Source organism: Poecilia reticulata, linkage group LG12, assembly GCF_000633615.1.
Source record: "Poecilia reticulata strain Guanapo linkage group LG12, Guppy_female_1.0+MT, whole genome shotgun sequence".
Lineage (NCBI taxonomy): Eukaryota > Metazoa > Chordata > Actinopteri > Cyprinodontiformes > Poeciliidae > Poecilia > Poecilia reticulata.
This window is the reverse complement of record NC_024342.1, coordinates 3,821,299-3,848,184: the sequence shown is the minus strand read 5'-3', so window position 1 is coordinate 3,848,184 and position 26,886 is coordinate 3,821,299. Positions and strand designations below refer to the sequence as shown.

Here is a 26,886-nt window from a genome sequence, read left to right as displayed (position 1 = left end):
TATATATATTGTTGCTAATTGTATTCAATAATTACACTGTTCAACGGAGTGTTTCCGTTAAACACTCCGAAACGATAGATGGCGCTGTTCAACATTTCACATTGTTTACTGACGTGTTTCGAAAGCGCAGAAGAAGGAGTTACTGCGATGAAAACAAAACGACGCTCAGAAATTAACCCTTAAATTTATAGAAACTCTATCTCTTTCCTTCTGAAACGCAATCCGTTTATTTTACTTTAACGTGCAATAGATTTCTTCGAGCCGATTTTGAACGCCTGCTAGGGATCAGCTTTTTTCTGTAAGCACACTTGATAATAAATTGCCTGTCTAGCCTCTAGCTGTCAGCTTTACCGTTAGCTTAGCTTCTTCTCGCATTGTATTGTTTTGTGTCTGTTTCTGGAGCCACTTTCGTTGGAAGCAGGTGTTGATAAATTCAAGACATGTCGGAAGATTATGAATTCAGCGAAGACCCGAGCATGATGAGAATGGAGGAGGATGGGGAGGGCAACTGTGACGATCCCATGTCCGCCTCTGGGGACTGTGGCCTGATGGGAGGAGAGGCCGACGGATCGAAGATTGATGCTAGTAAAAATGAGGAGGATGAAGGGTATGTTTACGGTGACTCGACTCATATTTACTGTTTATAATATGTTAATCCAGTTGAGCAGTATGTCATAGTTTGTCACCTTTTCGGATTCCTAATGACCAACTTTTTCTGCTGGCACCTAAACATGTCTGGAGGAAAAAAAAAAAAAAAACTAAATGCCTGCGTTTGTAATAAAATCCAAAAACTAGTGTTTTGTACAGCTTTACATACAGCAGTTTGCCTTCACGGTGCATGGGTGGACTTGTTTTGCTCCTTAAGAAAATGTTTGATAGAAAAATCAGTCATAAATTTGCCAGAAGAAAATGATCATTTTTACAATATACAAACTAGGATTTTCTGACATTACAAAGTCACATTGCTACAACCATATTTATTGCATTACTATCCACTTTGCCTTTCGCAATTACATTATTATTAATGTAATGACAATTGCGGTACAGTAAACAGTGCAGCCCTAAAGGAAGTGAACTGTTCTGTTAACAGGAAGATGTTTGTTGGAGGGCTCAGCTGGGACACGACCAAGAAGGACCTGAAGGATTACTTCACAAAGTTCGGGGAGGTGGTGGACTGCACGTTAAAACTGGACCCTATGACCGGGCGCTCTCGGGGCTTCGGCTTCGTGCTCTTTAAAAATCCAGAAAGCGTTGAAAAGGTATCCCTTTGCTGCCAGAGGCTGCGCTTTTCTAGAAATTCTTTTGTACATGTTAAATTTGTAAAGCTGTATATTAATTTTATTATTATATTTTTTTTTACACTTTACTTCTATGAGGCCTACTTTGGACTTACTGTTGGTGTTAATGAGATTTAATGCCTGGGTGTATCGCATCACATCCAGTATTCATTTTTACCTAAACAAAAATCTAATCAGCAAAGTCATGTATTGGAAATAATTCACAATGGAAACGTCTTAAGATGTTTTTATACCATCTTTGCAGAGGAGGACACATTACTGGAGCTCATTTTTTATTTAGCGCTTTTTTTTTTTGTTACATTTATTTTCTTTGTATTTATTTTTTTCTGATACTACATCCACAGTTCTGTTATAATATTAGTCTAATGTATTTGGTGTTTTCTTAAAGTTCTTAAAGTGATTCATATGTTAAACACGCCTTTAAATGCTCTATTTCTTCTCTGTTGTTCTATTTGCTTTCTTTCCATGAAGGTCGCCTCACAGAAGGAACACAAACTCAACGGGAAAGTGATTGATCCCAAAAAAGCAAAGGCCATGAAGAGCAAGGAGCCTGTGAAGAAGATCTTTGTAGGCGGGCTGTCCCCAGACACGCCCGAAGAGAAAGTCAGAGAGTATTTCGGTGCCTTTGGAGAGGTTTGTGGTTTCCTAAATTACAAATGCTCCCATGTTATTTTTCTTAAACCCACTGCATGTCCGTGCTGTAAAATAATCAGGTGGAGTCCATCGAGCTGCCCATGGAGACCAAAACCAACAAGCGGCGGGGCTTCTGCTTCATCACCTTCAAGGAGGAGGAACCAGTGAAGATGATCATGGAGAAAAAGTACCACAATATCGGACTCAGCAAGGTTCCATCTGTCTTTTTTTTTTTTTCTCTCCTTGTAGCTCTATAAATACCCATGTAGCAGCGTCTTTAAAAGGTACAATAAATGAGTGTGATTGGCTCCCTCAGTGTGAGGTGAAGGTGGCCGTGTCCAAGGAGCAGTACCAGCAGCAGCAGTACTGGGGAGGCAGAGGAGGATACTCGACCAGGTCTCGAGGGAGAGGTGGGGGTGAGTTTCTCACGGCTGACCTCCAGCTCCACCTGGTGGTCAGTTCAGGGAATGAGACAGAAAAGCAGCACATGACCCAAAACAGATTTATGAGAACTAATCTCATAGTTAATCATTTTTGAAGGGAAATTTTCTTTACAGAGGTTTCATTTTATTTTATGGTTTTGGTTCCGTGTGGTTTTGTTTGCTTTTTTTTTTTTTATTATCTTTAAGTCTTTTGTCTTATTTTTGAAATTTAAGATGTTCCATTGCTAAATGTTCTGAGCAAAATTAAAGCTTATTAGTCGTTGAGAGAGCGAACCTGCATCATCTTTTGCCATTAATGGCATTTTACTTGAACATGTTCTCAAAGCAACAATGTTATTGATTATCACGATAATTTATGGGGAAATGTATCGTCCGGCAGAATTTGCTGTCATGAGAACTTAATTAATGCCTGGGTGTAGCATTATCTAATTATCTGTTTTAGTTGTTGCTAAAATAAAGTTCATATTTGGAGTTTGGCAGGCAAACCCCCCACCCCAAAAAAAAACATGTAGATGATTTTATATTAATACATTGTAGTCTGTGTTGTTTGTCTGCAGGTCCCAACCAAAGCTGGAACCAGGGTTATGGTAACTACTGGAATCAGGGATATGGGAATTACGGAAATTATGGTTATGGTAATCAAGGATATGGTGGCTATGGAGGCTATGATTACTCTGGTTACAACAATTATTATGGATATACTGACTACGACAGTGAGTATTTGTGGATATACAGACACATGTATTGCCGTTGCCAAGGCAACGTGGTGTGATTGCGGGTTGTGGCTGTTGCAGATCAGTCTGGTGGATATGGGAAGTCACCACGGCGTGGTGGTCACACCAACAGTTACAAACCGTATTAAAGGGACAAACCCTCCACCTCCAAGTAGGTACGTACCACCAACTGCATACTAAGCACTGAAAAAAAAACTTCAATTAGTTTTTTTTTTTGTTTTTTTTTTTTAAAGTAAACTTTGGTGTTTTTATAATATTTGTGTAATTTTGTTGTTCTTTCTGGTTTTCTTCTTAAGTGCTTTACAGTAGTGGTAACGTAAAAGGCTCTTGTGACGATTATTAAAGAGCAGCCGAATCTTCCCGCTGCCTCTTTTTTTTTTTTTTTTTTTGCAACCTTCTCTTTGTTGTTGTTGTTGTTGTTGATTTTGTTTTTCTTCGTTTTAAACCGTAAAGTTAACAGGTAAACTACTGCTACTACAGTAAATGGATGCCAAAGTTAAGGATGTGCAAAAGGAAAACAGAAAAAGGAAAAAAAAAAAAAAAGAAAGAGTGTGTTGTGTCCTAACTCTGACATACCTTGTTTGTACCTGCCAGCGGAGCTTCCTTGCAGGCCATGAGCTGACTCCCAGATACTCTCAGGGCCCGCTCAATGCGGACCGGGTATGAGAAGCATACGCTCTCGAATGCTGCCGTTTGGTATGGTCTTACAACATCCTGTATCCGCATTTCTAATCTAAAAAAACAAAAACAAAAAAAAAAAAACAAATTAAGGGACACGTCCAGCTTTGTCATCTTTCTTTCCATTTGTTTCCTTAATTTATTTTTATAAAATATATATCTATATATATTTTTTCTGCGACTTGTCTTTTGTAATGTAAGAAGTTAAAAATCTACACATGTAATTGTGGTTTTTTCACAGGCCCTTACTCCCCCACAAGTAACGATTGATAACGTATGAATAAATAACGATTTGCTTTCCTAAAGGATACATTCGTCATTCTCTGGATTTTCCAGTTCCTAATGTTAACATATGTATTCTCTTAAAAAAATGCTTGTTTCTTTATTTAGCTAAAGTAGTCCATGAGCTTAAACCTGGTTTGGACTCTACTGTGTTGGGGGATAAAGTGCTTTTAATTTGTGTAAATGTATTGTTCTTGTTTTTGTTTTACTGACAGCGATGGAAAAGACTCCTCTTTTTTGTTAATTTTTCCTGTAACACATTTTCTTCTTATATCCATTGATAAAAAAAACAACAACATACACACACATAAACTCAATCAAAATGTCACCACAATTCCAGAAATTTGCATGTAATGCTCTCACCATAATGTGTATCTTTTGACCGATCTGAACGTAATTTTTATTTAATTTTTTTTCCCCATTTAGTATTTTGACTTCTTCGTCAGGATCCCTAGTTTAATTTATACACATTTTAAAGCTGTAAATCTGTTAAAAATAATTGCTTTTATCACGTAGGCCGATTAAAAACGGGATTCCTGTCTTTCTTTAGTAGCTGAAGACTTGTCGCTCATCCACTCTGACTTGTTCCTGTTTGTTTCCTGCAGGCTTCGGCGGCGAAAGCGTCGGCCACAGAGACGATCCAGCTAAAGACATGGCTAGTTTATGAAAGCAAAACGAAGACTGCTTTGAACCCACCGTACATTTCTCCTGTATTTACCCAAGTATTTCAGTGTCCTTTTTGTTTTTTTGTTTGTTTTTTTCTTTTCGCATTCGTTTAGATCGCTTCAGGGTTTTTTCTCACGTCCTTCGTTCTTTCTTGGTTTGTGTTTGAAGTTCTCGCTGCTTCACGTCGTCCCGACCGACGCTTGTAGAGACGGCAGCAAAGAGACGAGATCACAGTTTTACCTACTTTATGGTGTTCATCAGTCATATAATACAAATATTCTTACAGAGTTTGACATCCATAAACGTACATTATATACACGTGATGTATCGGACATTAAAATGATCAAAAATAATAATAAAAAGAAAAAGAACAACAACAGCCAAACAAAAGCTCTCGTCTGTGTTTGTTGAAGAATCAAATTGGTTTTGCATTCATCTGGAGTGTCATGGTTTCATGCCAGCAAACTTAATTATTATTATATTTAATCTCTTTTTTTTTTCCCCAACTTCACATCATCATAGAGACCTTAATGGATTGTCATGCGCTGTTTAAATTTAAATTTACATACACATCTCTGAGATATAAAACAACACGTTTTATGTGTGCAAATTAGTTGTGTGGTGGTGATCGCCTCAGCTTCAGGGGGTGGGGTGGGGTCAAAGGTTAAATGACGCCGGTGGCAGCAAGGATTATGAGTATCAGGACGATCAGCACAATCACACCGATTATGATCATCATTTTAATGTTCTTCCACCAGTACTTCCGGGCGACCCGCGTCGACGTTCTCTGGAAGGAGTCAGCCTGAAAAAGCAAAATAGCAAATCATAACGAAGCTGTTGTGAAGGAAGGACATTTGTCAGGGTTTGAGAAAGTATATACTTGGGACTTTTTTTGTGTTTTCTAATGTTACAACCACAAACTTCAGGATGTTTTCTTAGATTTTTTGTGATAGACCAAAACAAGGTGTTTTTTTTTTCTCATCTTTCTACAGATATTTTGGGGATGTCCTCTACATTTTTTTTAGGTTGAAACAGCCTCTTTGCAATCACCCTAATCTTTAGGTTCCTGCAAAGTTTTAAGTAGGACAACTTCAAAATGTTTAGCATTTCCAGTCAGATGAAATGTGTTAGCAAGATGTCTGCACATCCTTAAAAAGTCAAACTTTTTTTAAAAATTCGAAATTAGAGTCTTAAAATGTCCTGTATTCATTAATAAAAGCTGACTTTAAATTCGTTAATCACAGGTGTTTTTGGCACCATTGGCCTCCATTTGACAGTGAAATAGACGCAAACTGGGTTATAAGAGAAGACATGCGGCGAAAGTCAACAGGCCCGTCCCACATGGGCCGCACGCACCACCGCGCCGTCCTGCAGGTCTTGAATTTTGTCGTGGCAGGACAAACTATTTAATTATTTAATCTCTTATATTTACTTTTTAGCTACTTTTTTGCTAGCTGTTAATATATCCTTGCTACCTAGCTCCAACTTGCTGAAACCTGCCGATACGCAGTTAAGGCCAACTGCGTGTTGGCCTTAAAGACGGTTTCATCCGGTGACTATACTCCACCTGTTTTTGAGGCTTCTTATTGTGAAATACATAAGTACCATCATAATACTTCTGTTTCAAAATAACTGCATGATAGTTTACTGCATGTGTACACAAATGAAGGAGGCTAATGGGTTTATACTGCAGGACAAGTTGGCTTCCGTCTGCATTGTTTGAAGAGTTTTTCACCTTAGCTCCTCAAATGCTTGTAGCAGTGGTGTCCAAAGTGTGGACCAAGGGCCATTTGTGGACCATGGAATGATTTCGTGTGGCCCCAGACAACAAGAATGATACAAATGAGCTCTAATGCCAATATATTAAAATCTCCTGAATTTTAGGTAGGTCATAAGTATTTTTTCTTGTACTTTGCGGACTTTTTGGGTTCGATTTAATTGAATAGGAAGCAGGTCCACATTTAGCAACTTTTACTTGGTGCATCAATTCATCAAATTCAACCAAATACTTTTTGAAGAAAGACAGAAAACCATCAACCTGAAAAATGTAGGAAACTTCACATTTATAGATCCATATAATTTAGAGATCCAATTTCTTTGAGTCTACTTTGTTCATTTTACTAAAAGTATTGCTTGTTTAATTTATTTAAGGTAAAAAGATACATAACATTTTTGTGGCCCTTTTGTACATTAAATATGAGATTTTTGATCCACCTGGCAAAACGTTTGGACTCCTCTGTTTTACTAAGATTAAGTTCTGATGGATAACTGGTTCATTTGGGTTGGAATCAGAAAAATGCTTTTTCTCCTTGGCTAATTTGATGTGATTTTCCAGAGCAACTCTAAATTTCTAAAAATGATCATTTGGGCATACATTTATTTTCAGTGAATAAAGGAAACGCAGCTTCCTGATAGGCTACCACTGTGTGCCGTAACCTTAGCTGCTAATCAAAGCAGCCAATGGAAACAATAACTTTCGCAAGAAACAATGGTTTCTGCTGCGTTGGAGGAAGTGGAACTGAATGAAATGTGAATTCCTCCTGTGAGAGTTTGGTGCTTTCTCACCAGCCTCCATTTTAAACATGACCACTCGTCACATTGGGCCAATAATAAACTGCTTTGTTTACATTCTGACTGTTTCTATGAAAATAACACAGACAACACTGTTGTACGGTGACTGTTGGCGATAATGTTAGATTACATTAAAATACAGGTAAGTATGATAGTGTATTAGGGAGTACATTTCCAGCAAAGAATCTCAGGAATTCTGTAGAAAAAGCAAATTAATTTCTGAGATTAATCTCACTCAAAATTTCTACGTTTTTTTGTGGAGATTTACTCCTTTTATTTTTTTTTGTTTTCTATCTGCATTGGTTCTAATAACGGTGTTGTAGAAAAAGTACGGTATACTATTACTGTTCAAAAAATACTGTTATGTGGGATTCTAAATAGGTCATTTATGATGTTGGACTCGACTCTCTTTTGGTTAAACAACTTAAAATGTATCTTTGTTTTACAGTTTAAAAGCGCTCACATCGGGCCGATGTATATTCCTGCAGCCAACATGTGACACATCTGTTTTCCGACGGTCGAAATAATCAGCATGATTACAATGTTTTACCTCTACCACAACCTGTAAAATAGAGGGTATAATAAAGTAAAAGTGTGTGAAAAGAATTTCCACCTTACTCCTACAACCCTCGATGCTTTGCATAAATTTTGTGGCTCACTTCCGGGTCACCATTCTAACGTGTGAGCTATCTCTCTGTCTCTCATCGAGCAAATACAGATTAAATCAGATTTTTGAAGAAGTAAAAACATCTACACCTTAAAATTTGACGGCATAGTCAAAGCTGTACTTTCACTCTTAAAAGATTTGGTGAATGTCTGACGTCTGATTACATTGGTAGCAACTCGACTGCCATGAGCAGAGAAGTGAGGTAAAGTATGTTTCCACTTAAAGCTAATCTGCTAGCAGCACAGAACTGTGCGTTGACTACACTGAAGTGTCTCCATGCATTGATGAGTCGCCTTTTATCAAAGGAAGTACATATTTAACTTGTTACTTCTGAACATATTATCATATCTGATCTGTTTAATCATTTTTTGAGCTAAGCGTTTCTTCTCTGCTGATTGGTTGTAGCTGAACTCAGGTTTTTTTTTTTCTCCTTCTCTGGGCTTTTTGCTGATTAAATGAATGAAGTAAACATACAGGGCTTTTAGGTTGTCCCTTTAAAATTGATTCTCTGTCGAAAACCCGACCAAACCTGAATCTGATCACGGAGCGAAGCTCACTTCACTTCACTTTGGGTGCATGTTCAACACACACTTGTTGCATGTGAAGATGCGAATAGCGCCTCAAGGAACATGATGTTTGTAACTGATTTTATATCAAAACAGACCAAACGAAGGAGACATTTTTCAAAATTAGCAATCCGTTCTGTTCCCATTGGATCGAGAGTCATGTTATCTTTAGTTTTGGTAAATTTACAACAATTCAAAACTAGAAGCAAATTCCAGTGTTAGCTAATATTTTGCCATAATAATGTATCCTTGGAATCATTATGTCTCTATGGAAACACCCAACTGTCAAAAACTTAGCCTTGGGTTTGAGGTCAGAACCACTGACATAGAAACAACTCCACAACATGATGCTGCCATCACCATGCTTGTATATATTTTCTTTTTTTTTTCTCAGTGTTCTTGTTTAGGAAGGCCTCTTTTTGTAAAACATTGCTTTTCTGTATTTAATACAATAATCGTACCTCTTTGGCATAAGAATATTTTGGTAAAAGAAAAAAGAAATAATTAAACCCCTCAGATGAACATGACATTAATTTGACGGCGTTCCAATCTACAAAAAAATCAAGTTTTCATTTTTATGTCAAAGAATATTAAAACACATCAATTATATTACTGTTTTTTTAAGGGGAAGTTAAACAACTTGAATGCAGCTGTCCTTGTATGTCTGCAATTTTTGGGTGACAATGTAGGAACAGATTTAAAACTTCCCTAGCACACCCAGGCTAATTTGTATAGAAATGTAACTTGATCTGCGGATGCTAAGCTGTTAGTGGATACAATCTTTTCAAGAAAAAACTCTAGTAAAAACAAAAATTTAGAACGTGTGCGGGTTGATAATTGAGCATTACATTCATTTTTTTCTACAGGATAATCTGCATAATGCTGTTTTTTACTGCATCATTTATCTTCTGCTCTCCTAAGTTTTATTACTTAGTTTATTTTAAGCTATATTCTATATATTATTTACCATGATAATAACAAAGTGAAAACCAATTTCTATAAAATCATGACAAATAAACATATGCACCATAAAATAAGTGATTGAGTGAATGTTTAAAGTGACCGACCCAATTCAACAGAGGTCCAATCAAATGGTGCTGGTCATCTCACAATGAGTGGACTAGAGATTGCCTGAGTGCAGTGATTGTCTCACAAGTGATCGAGGTCCATTCGCTGGTTAATCAGTCTCCATAGCGACCATTACATCATGAAGACTGATTTTGTCTTAAAGCTGTGTTGTACTGTACTGCTGTTCTGTTGCCTTGGTTCTTCACCAGTCAAAACTTTATGGGAGACTGGCAGTGACAGACATTTCCATAACAAATGTGTAAAAAAAATCTTTGTCTGTATTCTGCTGATGTGAAAAAAACAACATCATTTTGCGATTGTGGTGTTTCCATTAAATGAGAAATGTAATCAAAATCACATGTGAATAAGCTTGTTCACGCGATAAGTCATTAAAAGTCATGGCCGTTGAATGCAAACAGTTAAATGAGATCTGTTCATAATTTAGTCGTGGCACCAACAATCATCATCTATCAGACATCAGAGGAGACGATGGCGTCTTATTCAGGTGTTGGAGCAACAAGCTCGGAATAATTGGAAGCGGCTACGTATGCAGCGTTGTGTGAAAATTTTAGTGGGTTATTTTCTAGAAGAGCGATGGATTCAACACATTGGAATGACACAGCCTTTTATGAGTTGTACGATGCGACACATCGTACGGAAGAACCAAAGACAATCCATCCTCCTCCTACTACTTCCTGTTGTTTTCTTTGTTATTTTTTCCAATAGTAACATCCGGTTGCTGATTATGTGACTCAAATGGTGCGGAAAATGTGTTCTCTTTAAAGTTTTACATCTATTTATTTCTATTGAGCAGATGTAGTTTTTGTAACTAAGTTGTGTAACTTAATGGAAACGTAGCTAGTGTTAGCATAGATTCAAAGGTAAATGAAGCATAGTGCTTCAAGCTTCCACCTCATTCTTTACTCGTACTCACAGATGCTTGGAGGTCGTCCGTCTTCCCGATGAGGTCGTCTATTTTGTCGCCCCTCTCCAGCACCTTGTTGATGTTGTCCTTCAGTATAACTTTAACTTCATTGACCTGACTCTGCACCTGGTCAAACGTGCCGGAGGAGGCCGCGGCGGCCGGCTGAGGGTTTGCTTCTGCCTGCATGGGACACAAACGGTGGCGACGCTCTCAGTTTTGGTTGGGGCCAAACATTTAACGGAAACTGAAAGTCTCACAGGCAGAAACACACAGAGGAGCTCCGGCCGTGGGTTTCTCTTCCTGGTACTGTTCTACACAGGAAGCGCTTTGATGCCTGACCTATTTTCAACTGGATCTGTTTGATGTAAACTAGCTCTAAATCACAAGAAAAAGGTAAACTGAGTCGAGCTGAAAACCGGGGACCCACTTAAAATATGAAGAATAAACCCTAAAGTAAACTTTTGTGTTTAAAAACTAAAAAGTTTACACTTACCATAGTATTTCTCAATCCCAACGGATCAAACTCAGCTTCATATGAATGAAATCAAACAAAAGCCCTCCAGCTGCAGTCCCACCTGTGTGGTAAATAGAAGCAGGGGATCTTCAGGGTGCTTCTTTTTCTCTCATATGACTCACACGGCCTGCACTCAACAAATTCTTGCTAAAGGTTGAGCCTCCGCTCTGTTATCCATTAACCAGCAGTTGCCTCAATCAAACTATCAATGGTTTTAGAGCCGTTTACCATCAACACCAAAGAATTAGAGCAACTCTGACCTCATTGAGGCTGCACTTTCATTTCCTGCTTCACAGAAACAGAGCTGCTGCATATTCATTAACAAGACACACAAAAATAAAACAGTTCTGTAGTGGTTAAATGGGGGGGGGAAAGAACTAGTTTGTTCAACACATCTCTTAGTTGCATTTCTACGCGGGTTTATTTTTCTTTCTTGTTTTTTACATACCATCAGCTGTCTGGAGAGGATCCAGGCCGGCGCTCTGCTGATATGTCCGGGCAAAGGGCTGTGTGTTTTCGACACAGGCAGATTTGCAAGGCAATAAAGGGGGTGAGGTGAAGTCACGCTCTTGCTCCACTTCATTTCCTCATCCTGCGCTGCCGCTGCCACGGCTCGTCGTTTCAGCAAACACAGTCACCATCTGCTTCATGCAGACTACAGTGAAGCAGGACTTTCTCTCCGCTGTAGTTTCTATCTTTTTAGGTTTTTCTAGATTACATACTCAGTATGTATTGTCTGATCAATGTAAAGTTATGATATGATAGTTACTTTGAGTTGTTTGTATCTTTGACCACATTTTTTTTTTTAGATGCATGAATAATTTTTTTCTCTCTTTTTCAGAAGTGGTTTATGTGCTTATTTGAAACAAACTTTTAGGTAATCGTGTTTTTATCCACTTCCTTTGCGATTAAGAATAATTTTAACAATTTGTGGAGATAAATTGCCACAAACATTCTCCCATCTTGCATATAATTTAAGGAAACTGTATGTCATCATGTTTGTAATGTGCTATGAAGCATGAAATCAAAATAACTCAGTAACCTCCTGAATGGAGTCATGTAACCACGTTTCCTTACAGCATATTTCAAACACCTGTTAAATTCAGAACTTATTTGTAGTTTGTGCTTCTTTATAGTTGCTGAGCTTTTTTATTATTATTGTTTATCCATTTCCTTTCGTAGTTCTGGACCTGGTTTGCAACCATTTTCTGTCTCTTTCTACTCGTTGCTCTGTTTTGTATGGAAGCCCATTTCTGCCATGAACGGAAACAGAAAACCCCACCAGGAAGTCATGTCTTCAACTTTCAAAGTCATAATTATAAGATTTGATCATAATCAAGAGAATAATAACTTTGAAAGTCGAGATTATGACTTTTAGTCTCAAAATTCAAAAATCCTGACTTGAAAACTTGTAATTATGATTTCCTTCAGAGTCATTTTTTTTTCTTTCTTTTTTCATGGCAGAAATGGGCTTCCTTAGTTTTGTTGTTTTCTTTTTAAGGTTTTATGTTTATTTGCATTTCTCTTGGGCTTGCTGCTTTAATCAATTTCTGGTTCAATATTATTGATTTAAAAAAAAAATCTAAGACATTCTCCCATACTTTAGAGGTCTAAAGTCTAGCAAAAACCTTTAAAACAACAGCAGTAAGCATATTAAAAGAATCGTTTCTAATCAGCAGCCTTTCCAGTCATTGACAAACTGAAATGTGAATAAAATCTTAAGCCGAATGCAGTTTTTCTTCCTCTCTTCTTGTTCCTCACACGTTTTGCAACACAACAACCTGGGAAATTTGTGTATTATTTCATCAGAGACGAACAGGGAGGCAAACATTACATAAATGAAGCTGAAGAAATGTCTATCTGTGTGACCAGAAGCAGAAGCTCCTCTGTGAGTTGAACTTTTCCTCAGATAAAGCGGATCTGGACATGAGTCACATTAACAGACATTGAGGATCCTGCATGTCAGCAAAGTAAATTCTCACATCTCTGTTCTGTAATTCAACACAAAAATACATTTTTGTTAAATCAAAATTGAATGTGCCTTTTATTTATTTATTTATTTATTTTATTTTTATGTAAGATTTGATTTAAACAAAAGATTTGTGTGAAATTGACCTACAAACCGTAGTTTGAAAACTTTAATAGGGTCTCACGTGATCGTGTTTTCATGACACAGGAGTACAGTTTGTAACATTTTTGGGATGATTTGCTTGTTTTCTGGGCCAGCAGAATTTTTTTTTGTCCGAGATCAACAACTTGAGTGAGACATTAGTCAGTTTTTTTAACAAGTGTCCATCTACACACCAACCTATGCAAGAGGATAAAGGCCACTGAATTCTGACTTTCAATTTTTTTTTCTTTCAGAATTCATTTGTCTCTGAATTTTGACTTTTATCTTCCAAAATCAAAAGACACTAGTTTAATTTAGAGTAAAAAAGTAAAAATTCTTTTTTTCCTATAACTGTTTATGCTTGCATTCCATGTTTCCTCAATTCCAGATTTGAGGCCAGAAACCGCACAAAGTCCTTCAGAGAGCAACAAATGCCACCCCTGCTCTATACTATAGCGAGTACCGTAATATTACACGTATTTTACTGTCTTAAAGTGCTCTGGTTCCACTGAAATGTGTGGTAAAATGTAACACCACAGCGACACCTAGCGGCTCCTTTCCTGACAAACATTCCTGGAAGGTGTTCAGCCATTAGCCTGCAGGGTTCGGAAAGGCCCCGAAAACTTTCACCGAGATGATTTATAGCAGCTCATTTCCGCAGGAGCGCTGAAGAAAGGTTTTATCAGGCTGATTTTTATCAAAACCAACCTGAGCTTCAACCTCCACACTTAGTTAAACATTGCTTTTTACAGCCCCTACGGTCATTTCTCTCTTTTTTTTTTCTTTTACTCTGCGTCGCCACGTTTGGACTCCGTTAAACCTCCGTTTCTCTTCAGCAGAGATGAACCCCAGCAGCGGAAAGCGCAGCGGGAAGACTTTCCTGTTCACGTCCGAGTCTGTGGGGGAAGGACACTCTGGTACTGTACCCACTCAAGCTTCCGCCGACCGACACAGAGCACACACACACACACACACACACACACACACACACACACACACACACACACACAATGGCGAAGGAAGGCTGCAGAGAACACACTGTCTGCACATGTGCGGCTTCGGTCGAGCAGTTCTGAAACGATACAGCATGCAGTTAGTTACGAAGTTAGTAAGTTGAAGTCATTTTAATGGCGCTTAAAGACGAAAACGGACTAAACATTTAGTTTACGCTACGAAATTTTCATATGTAAGAAAGTTGATTGAAAATGGTTCAGAACATTTGTATGGAGGTCCAAAAGTGCCAACTGTTATTTATTTTTTTGTACATATATTTTAAAGCTGTCACTATGTTGTGACATATAATAATATGAAGCAAATAATCAGTGAAAAGATCCTCCACCTCCTCCGTTTGAAGAAATATATCGCTTCCGGTACCCCCCAGCCCCCAAATACAATCAGAGCCACGAGGAGGGTCTTAACGCTGTCAATCATTCTCCCAAACTTGCTGCTAAATGTGCTAATGGCAGAGAAATAACTCACCGTTACAGGAAAACCGTTTATCCACGTCATCCATGGATGTGCTAAGTAGCATTAGCAGAGAGCAAGTTAGTGAGGTGGGGTGGGGATATGATTGACAGCGCTAAGACCCGCCTCCTGGCTCTGATTTTTTGTTTCTAGTTAGCACTGGGAGAATTTGGAGGAGCTTGATTTTTTTTTCATAGATTATCTGTCTCATACCATACTGTCATGACATAATGACAGTTTGAACAAATATGTAAAAAAAATCTATCTTTTTATAAACTTATAACTTACCTACTGCAACTTTAAATAAAAAAAATAAATAATTGAATGATTCCTTTAATGACTTGATGATTAAACAAATATATAATTTATTATCTCTGTGAAGGACACACTTATTTCTCAAATATATAGTTACTTTAATTGTCAGTTTTGCCTATTAAAGAAGTGTCTATTGGGCGATGTTAATGTCTTTATGCAAAATATATGGTGTGAAGTCGTCGGTGTAAGATTAACCAATCAGATTTATTTGACAAACCACAGAGGCAGTTTAAGTTGTCATGGTGCAATAATTCAGAAAAAAAATACTGAAAATAATTATTGACATAACCACATATGATTTAGCAAATATTTATAAAATTTACATTTACAGTAACATAATTTCTAGTACAAATGATTTGCTTACAATAATATACATTTACTTAAATTATTACAGTAATTCATAACTGTCGGTGTTTTTTCCAACCAGAACTAAATGTTCCGAATAAAGAGGCCGGTGAGTGTCTGATTGTTTCACAGACGCTTCTGTTCCTGTTCTCTTTTTAAACTTGAAGTCTTTTGTTTGTTCTGCAGATAAAATGTGCGATCAGATCAGCGACGCCGTCCTGGATGCTTACCTGAGTCAGGACCCGGACTCTAAGGTGGCCTGTGGTGAGTCTGAACATCACTGAGCTCATAAATTATGTTCTCTAATCATCTCTCCTGCTGTTCATTTCTTGTATATACTTTTCCACCCTTTTAACACAAATAACCACAGCAGTGCTATAATTTATTTCTGTGCTTCAGTTAAACACCCCATAATCCTTTGCTGCATCACTATCACAGTCACATGACCGAACAAACACCACATGACCACCTGCCTCCGCGAAGCAAACAGCAATGGGACGGAAATAAACATTGTTTGCTAATATTGGCTCAGTTTTACTCATGAAATCGATACGATGTGGATTCCGATATATCGAGCATTCCCTGTAGAATGCTGCTATCGGCAGAGATGTTAAATCTGCTTATTAAAAAAATTTAACTTTGGAAATTCTGTCACATCAAACAAAAGCTGAAACATAAAAGACTGGCTAGCGTTAGCGGGACCCCCGATCATGTGTTGAAATCCTGATTCCAGAGTGTGTGGCAAAGACTGGCATGATTTTACTGGTGGGAGAAGTGACATCTAAAGCCATCGTGGATCTCCAGTCCATCGTCCGAGACACCATCAAGAAGATCGGCTATGATGACTCGTCGAAAGGTATCGCGTGGTTGACTTGTCCGTGGACATTTGCAGGTATGTCCCCAGAAAATCAGGCAATAGATCAAAACCTTGCTGCTTGTTTTTGTCCTCAGGTTTCGACTACAAGACCTGCAACGTGCTGGTGGCCCTGGAGCCGCAGGCCGAGGAGATATCAGACTGTGTGTTTGAAGGAAGAGATCAGGAGGACATCGGGGCTGGGGACCAGGTTCATTATCTGACCTTATACTGTAAAATGCACCTGATATACGGAGTCCCAGCATCCACAAAAAGTCTTAAATTCATGGATCTAAAATTAAAGCTTTGAAATGTCTTCGGTTAATTAATTTTTTTTGAAATTGCTTAAATTAAAAGTCTTAAATTTGTTGTGGCACGACTATTTAATCTTGTACATTCTCGTATTGTCAAGGTGGTTGAAGCTACCACTGACTAGCTGCTAATCTAACCTTACTAGCATGCTAGCTAGCCAGCCAGCTTTTTTGCGTTTGTCATGGGTAAGTGCAAATTTATTGCCAAACAAAACTGGACAACCACAAACAAATAAAAATCACAAACAACCAAAACTGTAAATAAAACGGGTTATGAAGTCATTGTAAACAGATTTTCCCTTCAAAACTTATTAATCATCAGAATGGACATTTTTGAGCTCATCTGAATTCACTATAAGATTAATTGCTTATTGGGGCAGGCTTATTAGTGGTAGGACCATCAAGTTCATTCATGGACTTGATGAAAGTGTATTCAAACAAACAAAAGACGTTAAGAAAACAGAAGCAGGCAAAGAACAGCAGAGCTTAATGGAGGAAACAATGACAATAGAACCAGAAGAGCTAATTACAGGTGAGTGGATGCAAGCGGGGAAGGAGCAGGTAGGGGCAAATGAGGAAATGTCAACAGATCTAGAATGGAAGGCTTCAATCACCTCATATCCATCTGGTCCAGACCAAAACACGTTGGACACCTTTAATCACATGAGGTTTTTATTTCCAGGGCTTGATGTTTGGCTACGCCACTGATGAGACGGAGGAGTGCATGCCTCTAACCCTCCTGCTGGCTCACAAACTCAACCGCAGGATGAGGGAGCTTTCTCTTAACGGAGAGTGTCCTTGGATACTACCAGACTCCAAGTCACAGGTGTGGAAACTTGCACTTCAGCGTTTTGTGTCTTTGTTCTGTTTTCGTCAGCTCCGTTGTCTCTGTCGCGGTCCGTCAGGTTACGGTGGAGTACCGAGACAGCGAGGGCGCCCTGGAGCCGCTGCGCATCCACACCGTGGTCATCTCCGTGCAGCACAGCCCCGACATCACCCTGCAGGAGATCAGACACAACCTGATGGAGAAGGTGGTGAAAGTTGTCGTTCCTGCCAAGTATCTGGACGAGAAAACCATCTACCACCTGCTGCCGAGTGGCAAGTTTCTGATGGGAGGCCCACAGGTCGGCGTCGACGCATCTGCAGGCATGAAAGATCTTTTCTTTTTAAAACGCGACTTGTTGGGGTTATGTTTTCTGCAGGGTGACGCAGGACTCACAGGACGTAAAATCATCGTGGACACCTACGGAGGGTGGGGCGGCCACGGAGGTGGAGCTTTTTCTGGGAAGGACTACTCCAAAGTGGATCGGTCAGGTGCCTACGCGGCCCGTTGGGTCGCCAAGTCTCTGGTCAAAGCGGGGCTGTGCAAGAGGGCCCTCGTTCAGGTGAGACTCACGCAGTGTTCTGGTAACTGTAAATGCAGTGGGACTCGGGGTTTCCCCCGGAAAACCTACGCCAAGCTTGGTAGTAAGGGCCCTAGTGCAGTCCACCATGTTATTGTGTAAAAACAAAATGATAAAAGTTACAAAAATTCAGAGGTGCACAAGTAGGCATCATAAATTGGGAAATAATAGTGTAAGACCACCAGGCAGGTGCAGTTGATGAGCACTGCCCCGATGCGTCAACCATGAACCTGACTTACCCCATATTTACTGTCACTGGTTCTGGTGTGTAAAAAAACCCAGTTTAACATAAACAAATGACACTTAGCCTGTTTCCCTGCCAGGCTTATAATACACTTGGGGAAACCCTGGAATGGAAAGCAATAACAGCAGCTGTGTTTCAATTACAGATGTGCACAAAACCTTGTCGATATTCCACTAACGATGAAAAAACACAATGTCGCAATTGCGGTGTTTTCATTACATAAGAAACGCGATTAAAATCACACCTGAATAAGTTTGTTCACGCAAAAGTTTATTTCGAAATTGCCATGTTCCCAGTAAGCAGATTTATTTAGGAAAGGCCAACTAGCGCAATTCTGTGGTCAGTGGAAACGCAGCTCGTGATGCTTTCTGTGGTTTTCCTCTCAGATCTCGTACGCCATCGGTGTGAGTCACCCGCTCTCCATCACCGTGTTCCACTACGGCACGTCGGACAGGGACGAAGACGAGCTGCTGCAGATAGTGAAGAAGAACTTTGACCTCCGACCTGGAGTCATCGTTAGGTACGTGAAGTCCCTCTCACCCTCTCACCCCATCACGTATGAGCCCTGAAATAAAAGCTGTGCGTGTGACGCTGTTTACTGTCATTTACAGAGAGCTGGGACTAAAGCGGCCGATTTACCAGGCCACGGCCTGCTACGGTCACTTTGGAAGAAAAGAGTTTCCATGGGAACAACCCAAGAAACTTGTGTTTTAACTCAAGATATTAACAGATATGCCCAAGATCATTAGCAAAATACATTTTAGTGTTGTTGATTTATTTCTTTGTTCTTTAATGAAATCACAGATGAAGATTTATGTAAGCCGTTTAATATACAGTCGTAGGCACCCTATGAAGATACGTATGTTTAGCATATTCTTAAAAACTCTTAAATTCATGTACCTAAAATTAAGGTCTTCAATTCATTTTAGAAAATGTTAGTAGGTCTTAAATTTGTTAATCACAGGTCTGAAATTTTGCATTCTATGTAGTTTAATTTTCTCGTGAGACTTTTCTGTCAGGCAAACATTTGCATCGCCCGCAGACGTCATTTCATTCTGTGACTCGAGGCGATTGAGGCTAACGCTAACTGCCTGCTAATAAAATAGGAAATGGTAATGAACCTATGACCTCATTTCACGTCCTGTAAATGGATTTAATAATTCTCCGTGAGATTTTCTTTCTTTCTTTTTTTTTACTTTGAATATACTCAATTGTGACCTAATTCTTGTTTTAAACTTCTCCCCGAACCGTCCGCTGTCCTCCTTGATCTCCATGTTCGCCGTTTGTTTTCCAATAAACCTCTGAGGCCTTCACTGAGCAGCTGTTATTTTACTGACTAAATTGCACACATGAGAAGACTTTTATTTCTTGCACGTTCAGCCCTGTATATCCTCCACCTGTAGATGGGGCTGTTGCTTCACACATGCGGGATATGTTGAACCTTTGGCCTCGCAGCTCTTCTCAGTCATCAGTTAGTCATTCGTAGCTGTTGTGTTTAAAGAAACTGATGCACACTGACCAAACATTTAGATCAGCTGCTTCCAAGAAACCGTGACTTGTAATGTGACGTCATGCTGAGTTCATATCTGGTTTTCCTAGTGGGAGAAAACCAACCACACCTCTGAGAGCATTGCGTAATTTATCCAGCAGGCTGTTAGGAGTAACAAGAGGATGCTGTAATGTTATCAGAGGACTGAACTCTGTGATATGTGGTGAAACACTGTGAGACTGAAATACAATGGAAGCAATTGTGAACAGTGCTGAGGATGTTGAGGCTATTCCTCTGAAAGGTTTAACTGTGAAGGTAAAAATGATCATTTTTAATTGTTTCTGTGAACAAAAATGTTTTTTTTTTCCTTCTTCCGTTTTTGTTATTTTAGTTTTAGTTAACCATAATAACCTCATGACGTTGTAGAGCCAGAGTACTGGCTCCAACAGGATTTTGCGGTGGAATCTTTTACCTCTCTCCTGATTACTGGAGACACTTTTTTTTTCTAGAATTCCTCTGTCAAAAAAAATAATTATTTCTAATTTTCAATCAGCAATTCGACGGTGTTTAAAGGTAATTGAATCCGGATACAGGGACAATTATTCATCATTTAAGGTTATTTGCATTAATTGGAAATATTAATAGGTTCTTCAGGGTGCAGAGAGGAGATGAATATTTGGTCACAGAGGAGCTCCACCACTCCAGGCACTCACACATCCTCCGATATTACCCGACAACCTCCACGGCTGAACAGAAGGAACCTGAAGATTGGAAAAAAAAAAAAAAAAAGTGATTCTAAGGAAATGCAGAGAGGAGCTCAGGAAAATCATCGGTTAATGTTTTTTCAAAGTATCTGGAATTACAATTGCAAATTTCCAAGAAATTCAGCCGCCTTTTATTTTGCCTGTGTTTCATCCAATGAAGAGCCCTCCTTGTTGTCATGGTGACATTTCAATGGCAAACCCCAACTCAGCCTCATTATTTCTCAGATGGGTTTGGTTTTATTTATTTCCCCCAGATACACAAACTAAACTAAAACCCCAGTTTATGTTTTCAGGCAGCCATATTAAATGCTGATGCCCCACTTGGCAGGCAAAATGGATTCCTTTTTATTGGAGATATTCTAAAGTGACATAATTCCGGTTGATTTCTTTTTTTTTATTCCTGGATTTTTTGTGTTCTGTTCATCCTTTGATTAGATCTTTTCTTTTGCTTTTATTTAGATTTTTCTTATTCTTTGCTGCTTATTTACTAGTGATTGGATCTCACTTTAGCTCGTCATTCTTTATATTTACTTAATTTTTGTCCCCGTTAAATGTCTTTTTTCTGTTTCCTGTTTTATGTGTACTTCCTGCTCCTCTCTTTCTTCCGTCTGCATGTCTGGTCTCACATCTCACAGCTGCAGCTCATTACCGATCAGCCATCGGTTCTCTATTCCAGTAATCAAGCTACCTATTATTTAAGCTCCTCATTTTCAGTCACTACTTGCTGGATTTTAGTTTTGCCCACCTTGTGGTCCCATGTAGTGCTCCTTGTACCTCCAGATTTCTATTTTTTGTAACAATGTAATTTTATTTTTGTCATATTCTTATTAAATAAATCAATTAAGTTTATTTATGTAGCACATTTCAGCAACAATGTGGATCATAGTGAATCACACCATAAAAACATAATAAAGCAACCTGTTATGAAACAAATCTTACATTTTGTCAAATGTCGTCATCAAAAACAAATATTCATCAACTATATTGATCAGAGTTCCAGTTAAGGCAGCTCTAAACTGGTGGAGTTTTAGCCTTGATTTAAAGGAAGTCAGCGTTTCAGCTGCTGTACAGTTTACTGGAAGTTTGTTCTAGATTAGAGGAGTATTAAAACTGATTATTGCTTCTCTGTTACATTAATCGTTTTTGGATCGCTGTGCTCGGACCCTTCTATAGTTATGACAATGACAAATATTCATTTCCATATATGATCAAACGTTAAATTGTTATTTTTTTTTTACAAAAACAAAAGGAAATTAAAGTAAGGCAACTGTCGGAAGATTTGTATCTGGAACAGGACGTCACGTGATTCTACAACTTCTAATTTGACATTCCTTTCAAAATGATAGACTAAAAGTATATTTTCTTAAAAATAAAATACAAACACCACACACAGAACAGGGTTCGCTTGGTAGATAGATGTGGTATCTGAGTATTTCAGAAACTCAGTCTACTGGTGATTTTTCAACCACCTTTGAGGTCAGAGGAAAATGAGCTGCTTTGAGGTGACAGACAACAATAAAAGGACTTACAGGGGCAGTAGCTCAGCGCCTCAATTTTTTGAGGGGGTGGACACAAAAATGTTTCTTTTTTTTAGGTAAACACTGTTTTACAAACATTATTCTACTGTTATTTATGTAAAACTCATAGTCTGATCCCAGGCGAGTCATGTTAATAGCTTAGGATTTTAATGAATTTAGACAATGTTTAAATATTTGAACATTTCAAAGTTGCAGTAAGTTTCTTTGGAAACGACGTGGAGCCGTTGGCCAGGAGACATATTAGACCTGCAAGCGCACTAATTCACACTTGTTGATATTGACATTTTCATGAGTATAATCACTTTTCTCTATAGCACCAAAGCAGTGATGCACATCTGTGTGAATGCGGTTCTGCTCAGAGCAGATGGGGCTGCGGCAGCAGGAAGATTTGATCTTATTCTGTTCCTCCTTTAAAGTTCTCTCGGTGTGTGCAATAAGGAACATTCTTGCATTTCACCTGTGAATTTTGTTAGTAATGGGACTGTTGGAGCGACCACACAGGCCTGCTGCAGGAGGAAGAGGAGGACAGCAGCAGTGAAGGGCTGAGACGATGGAATGGTCTGTTAATAACAGGCTGGAGGAGCTGATTTTCTGATTCAGCGCTCAGAGCCCCTTGATTACTTTGACAACCTGTTAAGAAATTCAGGAGGGCGACGGCCAGCTCATAAAATTTGCAGAACCTGATTGACTTAAGGATATTTTCATAAAAGGGTCAGCGTGTGTGAGTTGTGTGTGTGTGTGTGTGTGAGTTGTGTGTGTGTGTGTGTGTGTGTGTGTGTGTGTGGGTGTGTGTGTGTGTGTGTGTGTGTGTGTGTGTGTGCAGGCTGCTGTTGGCTGAGATGGAAATGAGATCGGAACTATGTGTATCTTATTTTATTTTTTTTAGGTTTTTTATTAGATCTGAAGGAAAAAGGGATGTGACTCCTCAGCTCAGGATATCAGGCCGTCACTCACATCAAACAGACAGAGAATTTAATCTTTTGTTTTCTTTTTGTTCTTTTCTCAAAGATTTCTCCACAGGTATAAATACTTAACTTTCTGAACTACAGACGATACTAGAGTCAGAGAGTCAGTTGGTCGTTCCAACCCCTTGCCATTTTATACTTTTTTCAAATTTTATTGTTTCATACCCAAATATTTCAAGTACAAAATGAACGTCCAGTAGCTTTACATACTAATTATGGTTCAATTTATATATTTTTAAATTTTATTTTTCAAATTTGTACTTTCCTTTTACAGTCACCAGAATAAATATATTTTCATAAATAGACAAAAAAAAATCACACTGTATGTCTAGTGAGTCAAAGAAAATATAGAATATTTAAATATAAATGTAAGCAAATATTGGCAAACAAAAATCAGTCTGAAATCAGCCTCCAGTGTAAATAAAAATACTTTAATACAAGATATTAAGTATTTCCTCCTGGTGATTAAAAAAAAAAGAACTTAAACATTACGTACAAAACTGAGAATCTTGTTTAAATATGAAAGGAAATCTAGCTATTAAAAATGCTAAGAATATAAAAAATATGTCCCGGAAGTGCAACTATCTTTTTTTCCCTACAGGAATATTTGAGAGTAATCACAGCGCCGTTTTTGGACCACACAGCGCCTCGCGCTGAACTAGTTCACTCAAGTGACGTCACTATTTGATATCACGATATTGTTTTTTTCACCGGTGTCAAAAAAAATCCACCAGTGTCACCGGAAACGTCTAATTCTTACCTACCTGGATGTTTGGTGCCTACCTCCACAGCTCACTTTTTGTCTATTTAAAAGTGAATAAGATGAATCACAAATCAAAATAGCAATGAATATTAATACTAAAAATGGGATCATTGGAGGACAACGGTGATGAATATAATAAGAAAAAATGTACAAAAACACAGTAGCAGATTCAGACGTTTAAATATCTGCTTCTAAGCTTTGCAGCAGTTCAATGAATGTTCCCCAGTTGTGAATGTCGGTTTGTAAAATTATAAATCAAAAATTTTTATGGCATGGCTTTAATCTCTCAGAAGCACATTTCCCTCAAACACGCAGACAAAGTGGCGTCTGTATGTTTTGGCCTGATTTTAAAGAGAACCGGATGTGAATAGCTACTCTTAAACTAGAACCTTGAAAGTTTGGAAAAGGACGTTATTTCCTTATTATAAGAAAATCCACCTTAAGAAACCCTGCTGACTTCACTGACTAAAAGATGTTGGCTCGTATGCAGATCATGGACCGCCATGGATACTTCCCTCCTGCGCCCCTTCTTTAACTTTTCTGTTTTAATGTATCACCTTGAAATCCACAGGGCCCCCTCCCAGGAACCCTTTGTCTATGAATGCTAATGGGATCTCTCGGTGTTAATAATAAATAGAAGCTGATAAAATAATTCATTTCTAATGTCCCTCTCAGACTCCATTTTCCCTCGCTCCCTTCCGCCCCCACCAATCTCAGATTAGTTTATCAAGACTCAGTCGCCCTCCAAACACTTCGGGCTTAATTATTTAAAATGCCTAAAAAATTCATCTCTTTTTTTGGTGGGGAGGAGGAGACGCATAAAGTCATTATTCAGCCTGTGAAATTTACACAAAAAAAGTGGTGGAGGTGAATTAAATATTCAGCAGCTCACAGGCGTTTCAATTATTTTTCAGATGCAGAAATGTTTAAAAAAAAACGCACGCGGGGTGAAATGAGCATTCTAAGACGGAATACTTTGCGCGCGAGCGTAATAATACAGCGTTGTCAATAATTCAGGGCCAAATCTCAGAGCCGAGACTTCCCACATTTATGTTTAATCACATTCGGGGGGCAATATGGATACTATTACTTGAAAGTCATTTGTTTTCTTACGCCCTGAAGCTGCGCTGAAAAAAAAAGAGAAGAAGTGAGACAAGTGTCCTCTCAGCTCGAGCGCTTCCTTAGCTTAGCTTAGCTTCGTTTGAGACGGTCACACACACACACACACACACACACACACACACACACACACACACACACACACACACACACACACACACGGCGCTGCTCTCTCCTTTCCCCTTCCCATCAATCTTTAAGAGCCAACAAAGCATAAAAAAAGATGTTTCCATCCCCAGCTGTAATTCAACCATTCCTCCGTGGATCCTGTACACGGTATCGCTCAGCCACAACACAAACGCTTTTGTTTGCTGGCTGTCATCGTGCTGTATTATTTAGAGGCTAGACCAAACAGAAAGCCATCTTCTTCTCCCCTCCCATCCCTGCCTAATTCATCCGGCTGCTGGCTCCCCGGGCCTGTCGGCGCATCTACCGCGGGGATCAGTTTCACCACCGCAAATCCTCTGGATCAGAACAAATGGGATTCATACTCTTAAAACGCCATCGCTATCTTTGGCAAGAAGTGGGAGGATGGGATGGGATGGGATGGGATGGGGTGGGAGGAAGGGGGGTCCCTTCGCACTGGGAAGCAAACTTTTAGGAGAAAAGGTTGCGGATTAATAACAGTTTAAAACTCCCTTTGTGTAATTGGGGAGGAACAAAGCGCGACGACGTGCACTAAATGATGGGCTTGGAGACGTTTCAGAGTCTCAAATTAATTTAAATTGCTTGTGTGACATGCCCAGAGGTTCTGGGTCAGTGTGTTTTTTCCCCTCCCTCATTCATTCTCCTCCTCTGTCCCTGTTTGACCTACTATATAAATAAAGAAATGAAACAAAAGTTAGAGGAGCTATAGATAAATCTAGAAAGTCCCCCCACCCTCCACTCCACCTTTAAATTTTAAAGGGAGAATATTATGTGTTTTTCTAGCCACAAACATAGTTCTGTTTTACATTTATGTTGCCTTCAGTTGTTATAAAAAGGCCATAGATGTCAAATATGATTTAGAAGAAATTTGACTTGTCAATTTGCCTTGAAATTGGGCCTCTGTCTCTTTAAGAAACTCCTGCCCTTTCTGAAACTCTGCCTTCAGGAAGTCCTCACATCACTCCTTTATTAATATTTCTAACAATATTTTTACCAGCATTTCACTGAGAAGTAGCTGATATAATGAGCTAATCAGATGCAGGCTAGTCTGAAGGAGCTGAGTGGAGGAGTCGGGAGCTAGGAAGCTTGGAAATTGTATATCTGAGGAGGAGCTTTGTTTCAAAGACGGGGGCTAGGTCCACCCGGGCGTTTTAAATAGCCAAATGGTTGCCATGGGAGATTAAAGGATTTCTCAAACATGCATGAAAGAATCAAGGCATCACTCCAGGAATGTTTTTGATGACGGGATAACATTATAACATGATTTAAAGCTCAAAAAAGTTTGTAATTTCACATAATACCACCCTTTTAATAGAATGAACAATTAATGTTTTTTCAATGACATTGAGTGAGCAAACTTATTCACATCTAATTTTAGTTGCATTCCTTATTTAATGAAAACACCGCAATTGTGAAATTGTGGGGGTTTTTTGGCATTAGCGGAATACCAACAAAGTTTTGCGCACATTTGTAATGGAAGCACAGCTAGTGGGACCATCTTTCCCAAGATGAAAGTCTCTTTTTAGTCTTTTTTTCTTTCTTTTTATCTACTTACTCTCTTCCTTGTAGGCTGTTGTACTTTATTTGAACGTTTGAAACAACACAACTGTTATACAATAGAACAAGAACGTCTTGGTATCTTCAAGAACTCTTCCAGTGAGTCTTACTAAAGGAGAGCAAGACATTATTTTCTTTTATACAGCAGGAAACACAAATTTAATTCTGGAATCAATAAATGATAAAATGGATATTAGGGATTTGATATCTCGGATAACAGTTTTGTTTTAGCTTAAAGTAACGGGCATGGTGACCTTGTGTACTGAAAGGACAACGAGATTCTTAAAGGAAAGGACGGAAATAAGAATGGAGACACAGACAGAGAGAAAAACTAGGAAATGTGTTTTAAACATTAAGAATGCTGTAGCCATGATGAGCTGTTGATGCTGTTACTGAGAATGTGCTATGCTATGACACACACACACACACACACACACACACACACACACACACA

General features: G+C 38.8%; 3 protein-coding genes across 8 annotated transcripts; 2 read left to right on the top strand and 1 right to left on the bottom strand.

The window, feature by feature from the left end:
* The first annotated feature begins 110 nt into the window (after positions 1-110).
* On the top strand, positions 111-5,113 carry hnrnpd (heterogeneous nuclear ribonucleoprotein D). Of its 5 annotated transcripts, XR_534989.1 has the most exons (9): positions 111-607; positions 1,091-1,259; positions 1,770-1,931; positions 2,012-2,143; positions 2,248-2,347; positions 2,932-3,087; positions 3,169-3,263; positions 3,703-3,804; positions 4,674-5,113. XR_534989.1 is itself a non-coding variant. In XM_017307993.1 (8 exons), exons 1-7 carry the CDS (start codon positions 441-443, stop codon positions 3,234-3,236), a joined length of 954 nt encoding a protein of 317 aa, XP_017163482.1. In that variant the 5' UTR covers positions 111-440; the 3' UTR covers positions 3,237-3,259; positions 4,674-5,113. The 5 variants fall into 5 exon arrangements, 4 of the variants coding, with proteins under 4 accessions (XP_017163482.1, XP_008421585.1, XP_008421586.1 ...); XM_017307993.1 differs by lacking the exon at positions 3,703-3,804 and having other exon boundaries at positions 3,169-3,259; XM_008423363.1 differs by lacking the exon at positions 3,703-3,804.
* Positions 4,963-11,686, bottom strand: LOC103473265 (vesicle-associated membrane protein 8). Of its 2 annotated transcripts, XM_008423367.1 has the most exons (4): positions 11,494-11,579; positions 11,025-11,106; positions 10,541-10,711; positions 4,963-5,536 (listed from the first exon to the last, which is right to left on the bottom strand). In XM_008423367.1, exons 2-4 carry the CDS (start codon positions 11,025-11,027, stop codon positions 5,399-5,401), a joined length of 312 nt encoding a protein of 103 aa, XP_008421589.1. In that variant the 5' UTR covers positions 11,028-11,106; positions 11,494-11,579; the 3' UTR covers positions 4,963-5,398. The 2 variants fall into 2 exon arrangements, with proteins under 2 accessions (XP_008421589.1, XP_008421588.1); XM_008423366.2 differs by lacking the exon at positions 11,025-11,106 and having other exon boundaries at positions 11,494-11,686.
* Positions 11,687-13,692: 2,006 nt separating this feature from the next.
* On the top strand, positions 13,693-19,407 carry mat2al (methionine adenosyltransferase II, alpha-like). Its single transcript, XM_008423361.2, has 9 exons — positions 13,693-14,072; positions 15,466-15,543; positions 16,013-16,135; positions 16,231-16,343; positions 17,126-17,269; positions 17,349-17,567; positions 17,646-17,828; positions 18,477-18,610; positions 18,702-19,407. The coding sequence occupies exons 1-9, from the start codon at positions 13,997-13,999 to the stop codon at positions 18,802-18,804; spliced, it is 1,173 nt and encodes a 390-aa protein (XP_008421583.1). The 5' UTR covers positions 13,693-13,996; the 3' UTR covers positions 18,805-19,407.
* The last annotated feature ends 7,479 nt before the right edge of the window (positions 19,408-26,886 follow it).

Excerpts from the sequence above, each read along its gene's own strand:
- hnrnpd (XM_017307993.1), top strand. The coding sequence starts at position 441 with ATGTCGGAAGATTATGAATTCAGCGAAGACCCGAGCATGATGAGAATG. Across the intron at positions 1,260-1,769 it reads ATCCAGAAAGCGTTGAAAAG|GTCGCCTCACAGAAGGAACA; the intron begins GTATCCCTTTGC and ends CTTTCCATGAAG. Across the intron at positions 2,144-2,247 it reads ACAATATCGGACTCAGCAAG|TGTGAGGTGAAGGTGGCCGT; the intron begins GTTCCATCTGTC and ends TGGCTCCCTCAG.
- LOC103473265 (XM_008423366.2), bottom strand. The coding sequence starts at position 11,628 with ATGAAGTGGAGCAAGAGCGTGACTTCACCTCACCCCCTTTATTGCCTT. Across the intron at positions 10,712-11,493 it reads TCCTCTCCAGACAGCTGATG|GCAGAAGCAAACCCTCAGCC; the intron begins GTATGTAAAAAA and ends TGTCCCATGCAG. Across the intron at positions 5,537-10,540 it reads CGGACGACCTCCAAGCATCT|GCTGACTCCTTCCAGAGAAC; the intron begins GTGAGTACGAGT and ends TTGCTTTTTCAG.
- mat2al (XM_008423361.2), top strand. The coding sequence starts at position 13,997 with ATGAACCCCAGCAGCGGAAAGCGCAGCGGGAAGACTTTCCTGTTCACG. Across the intron at positions 14,073-15,465 it reads TGTGGGGGAAGGACACTCTG|ATAAAATGTGCGATCAGATC; the intron begins GTACTGTACCCA and ends TTTGTTCTGCAG. Across the intron at positions 18,611-18,701 it reads CGACCTGGAGTCATCGTTAG|AGAGCTGGGACTAAAGCGGC; the intron begins GTACGTGAAGTC and ends TGTCATTTACAG.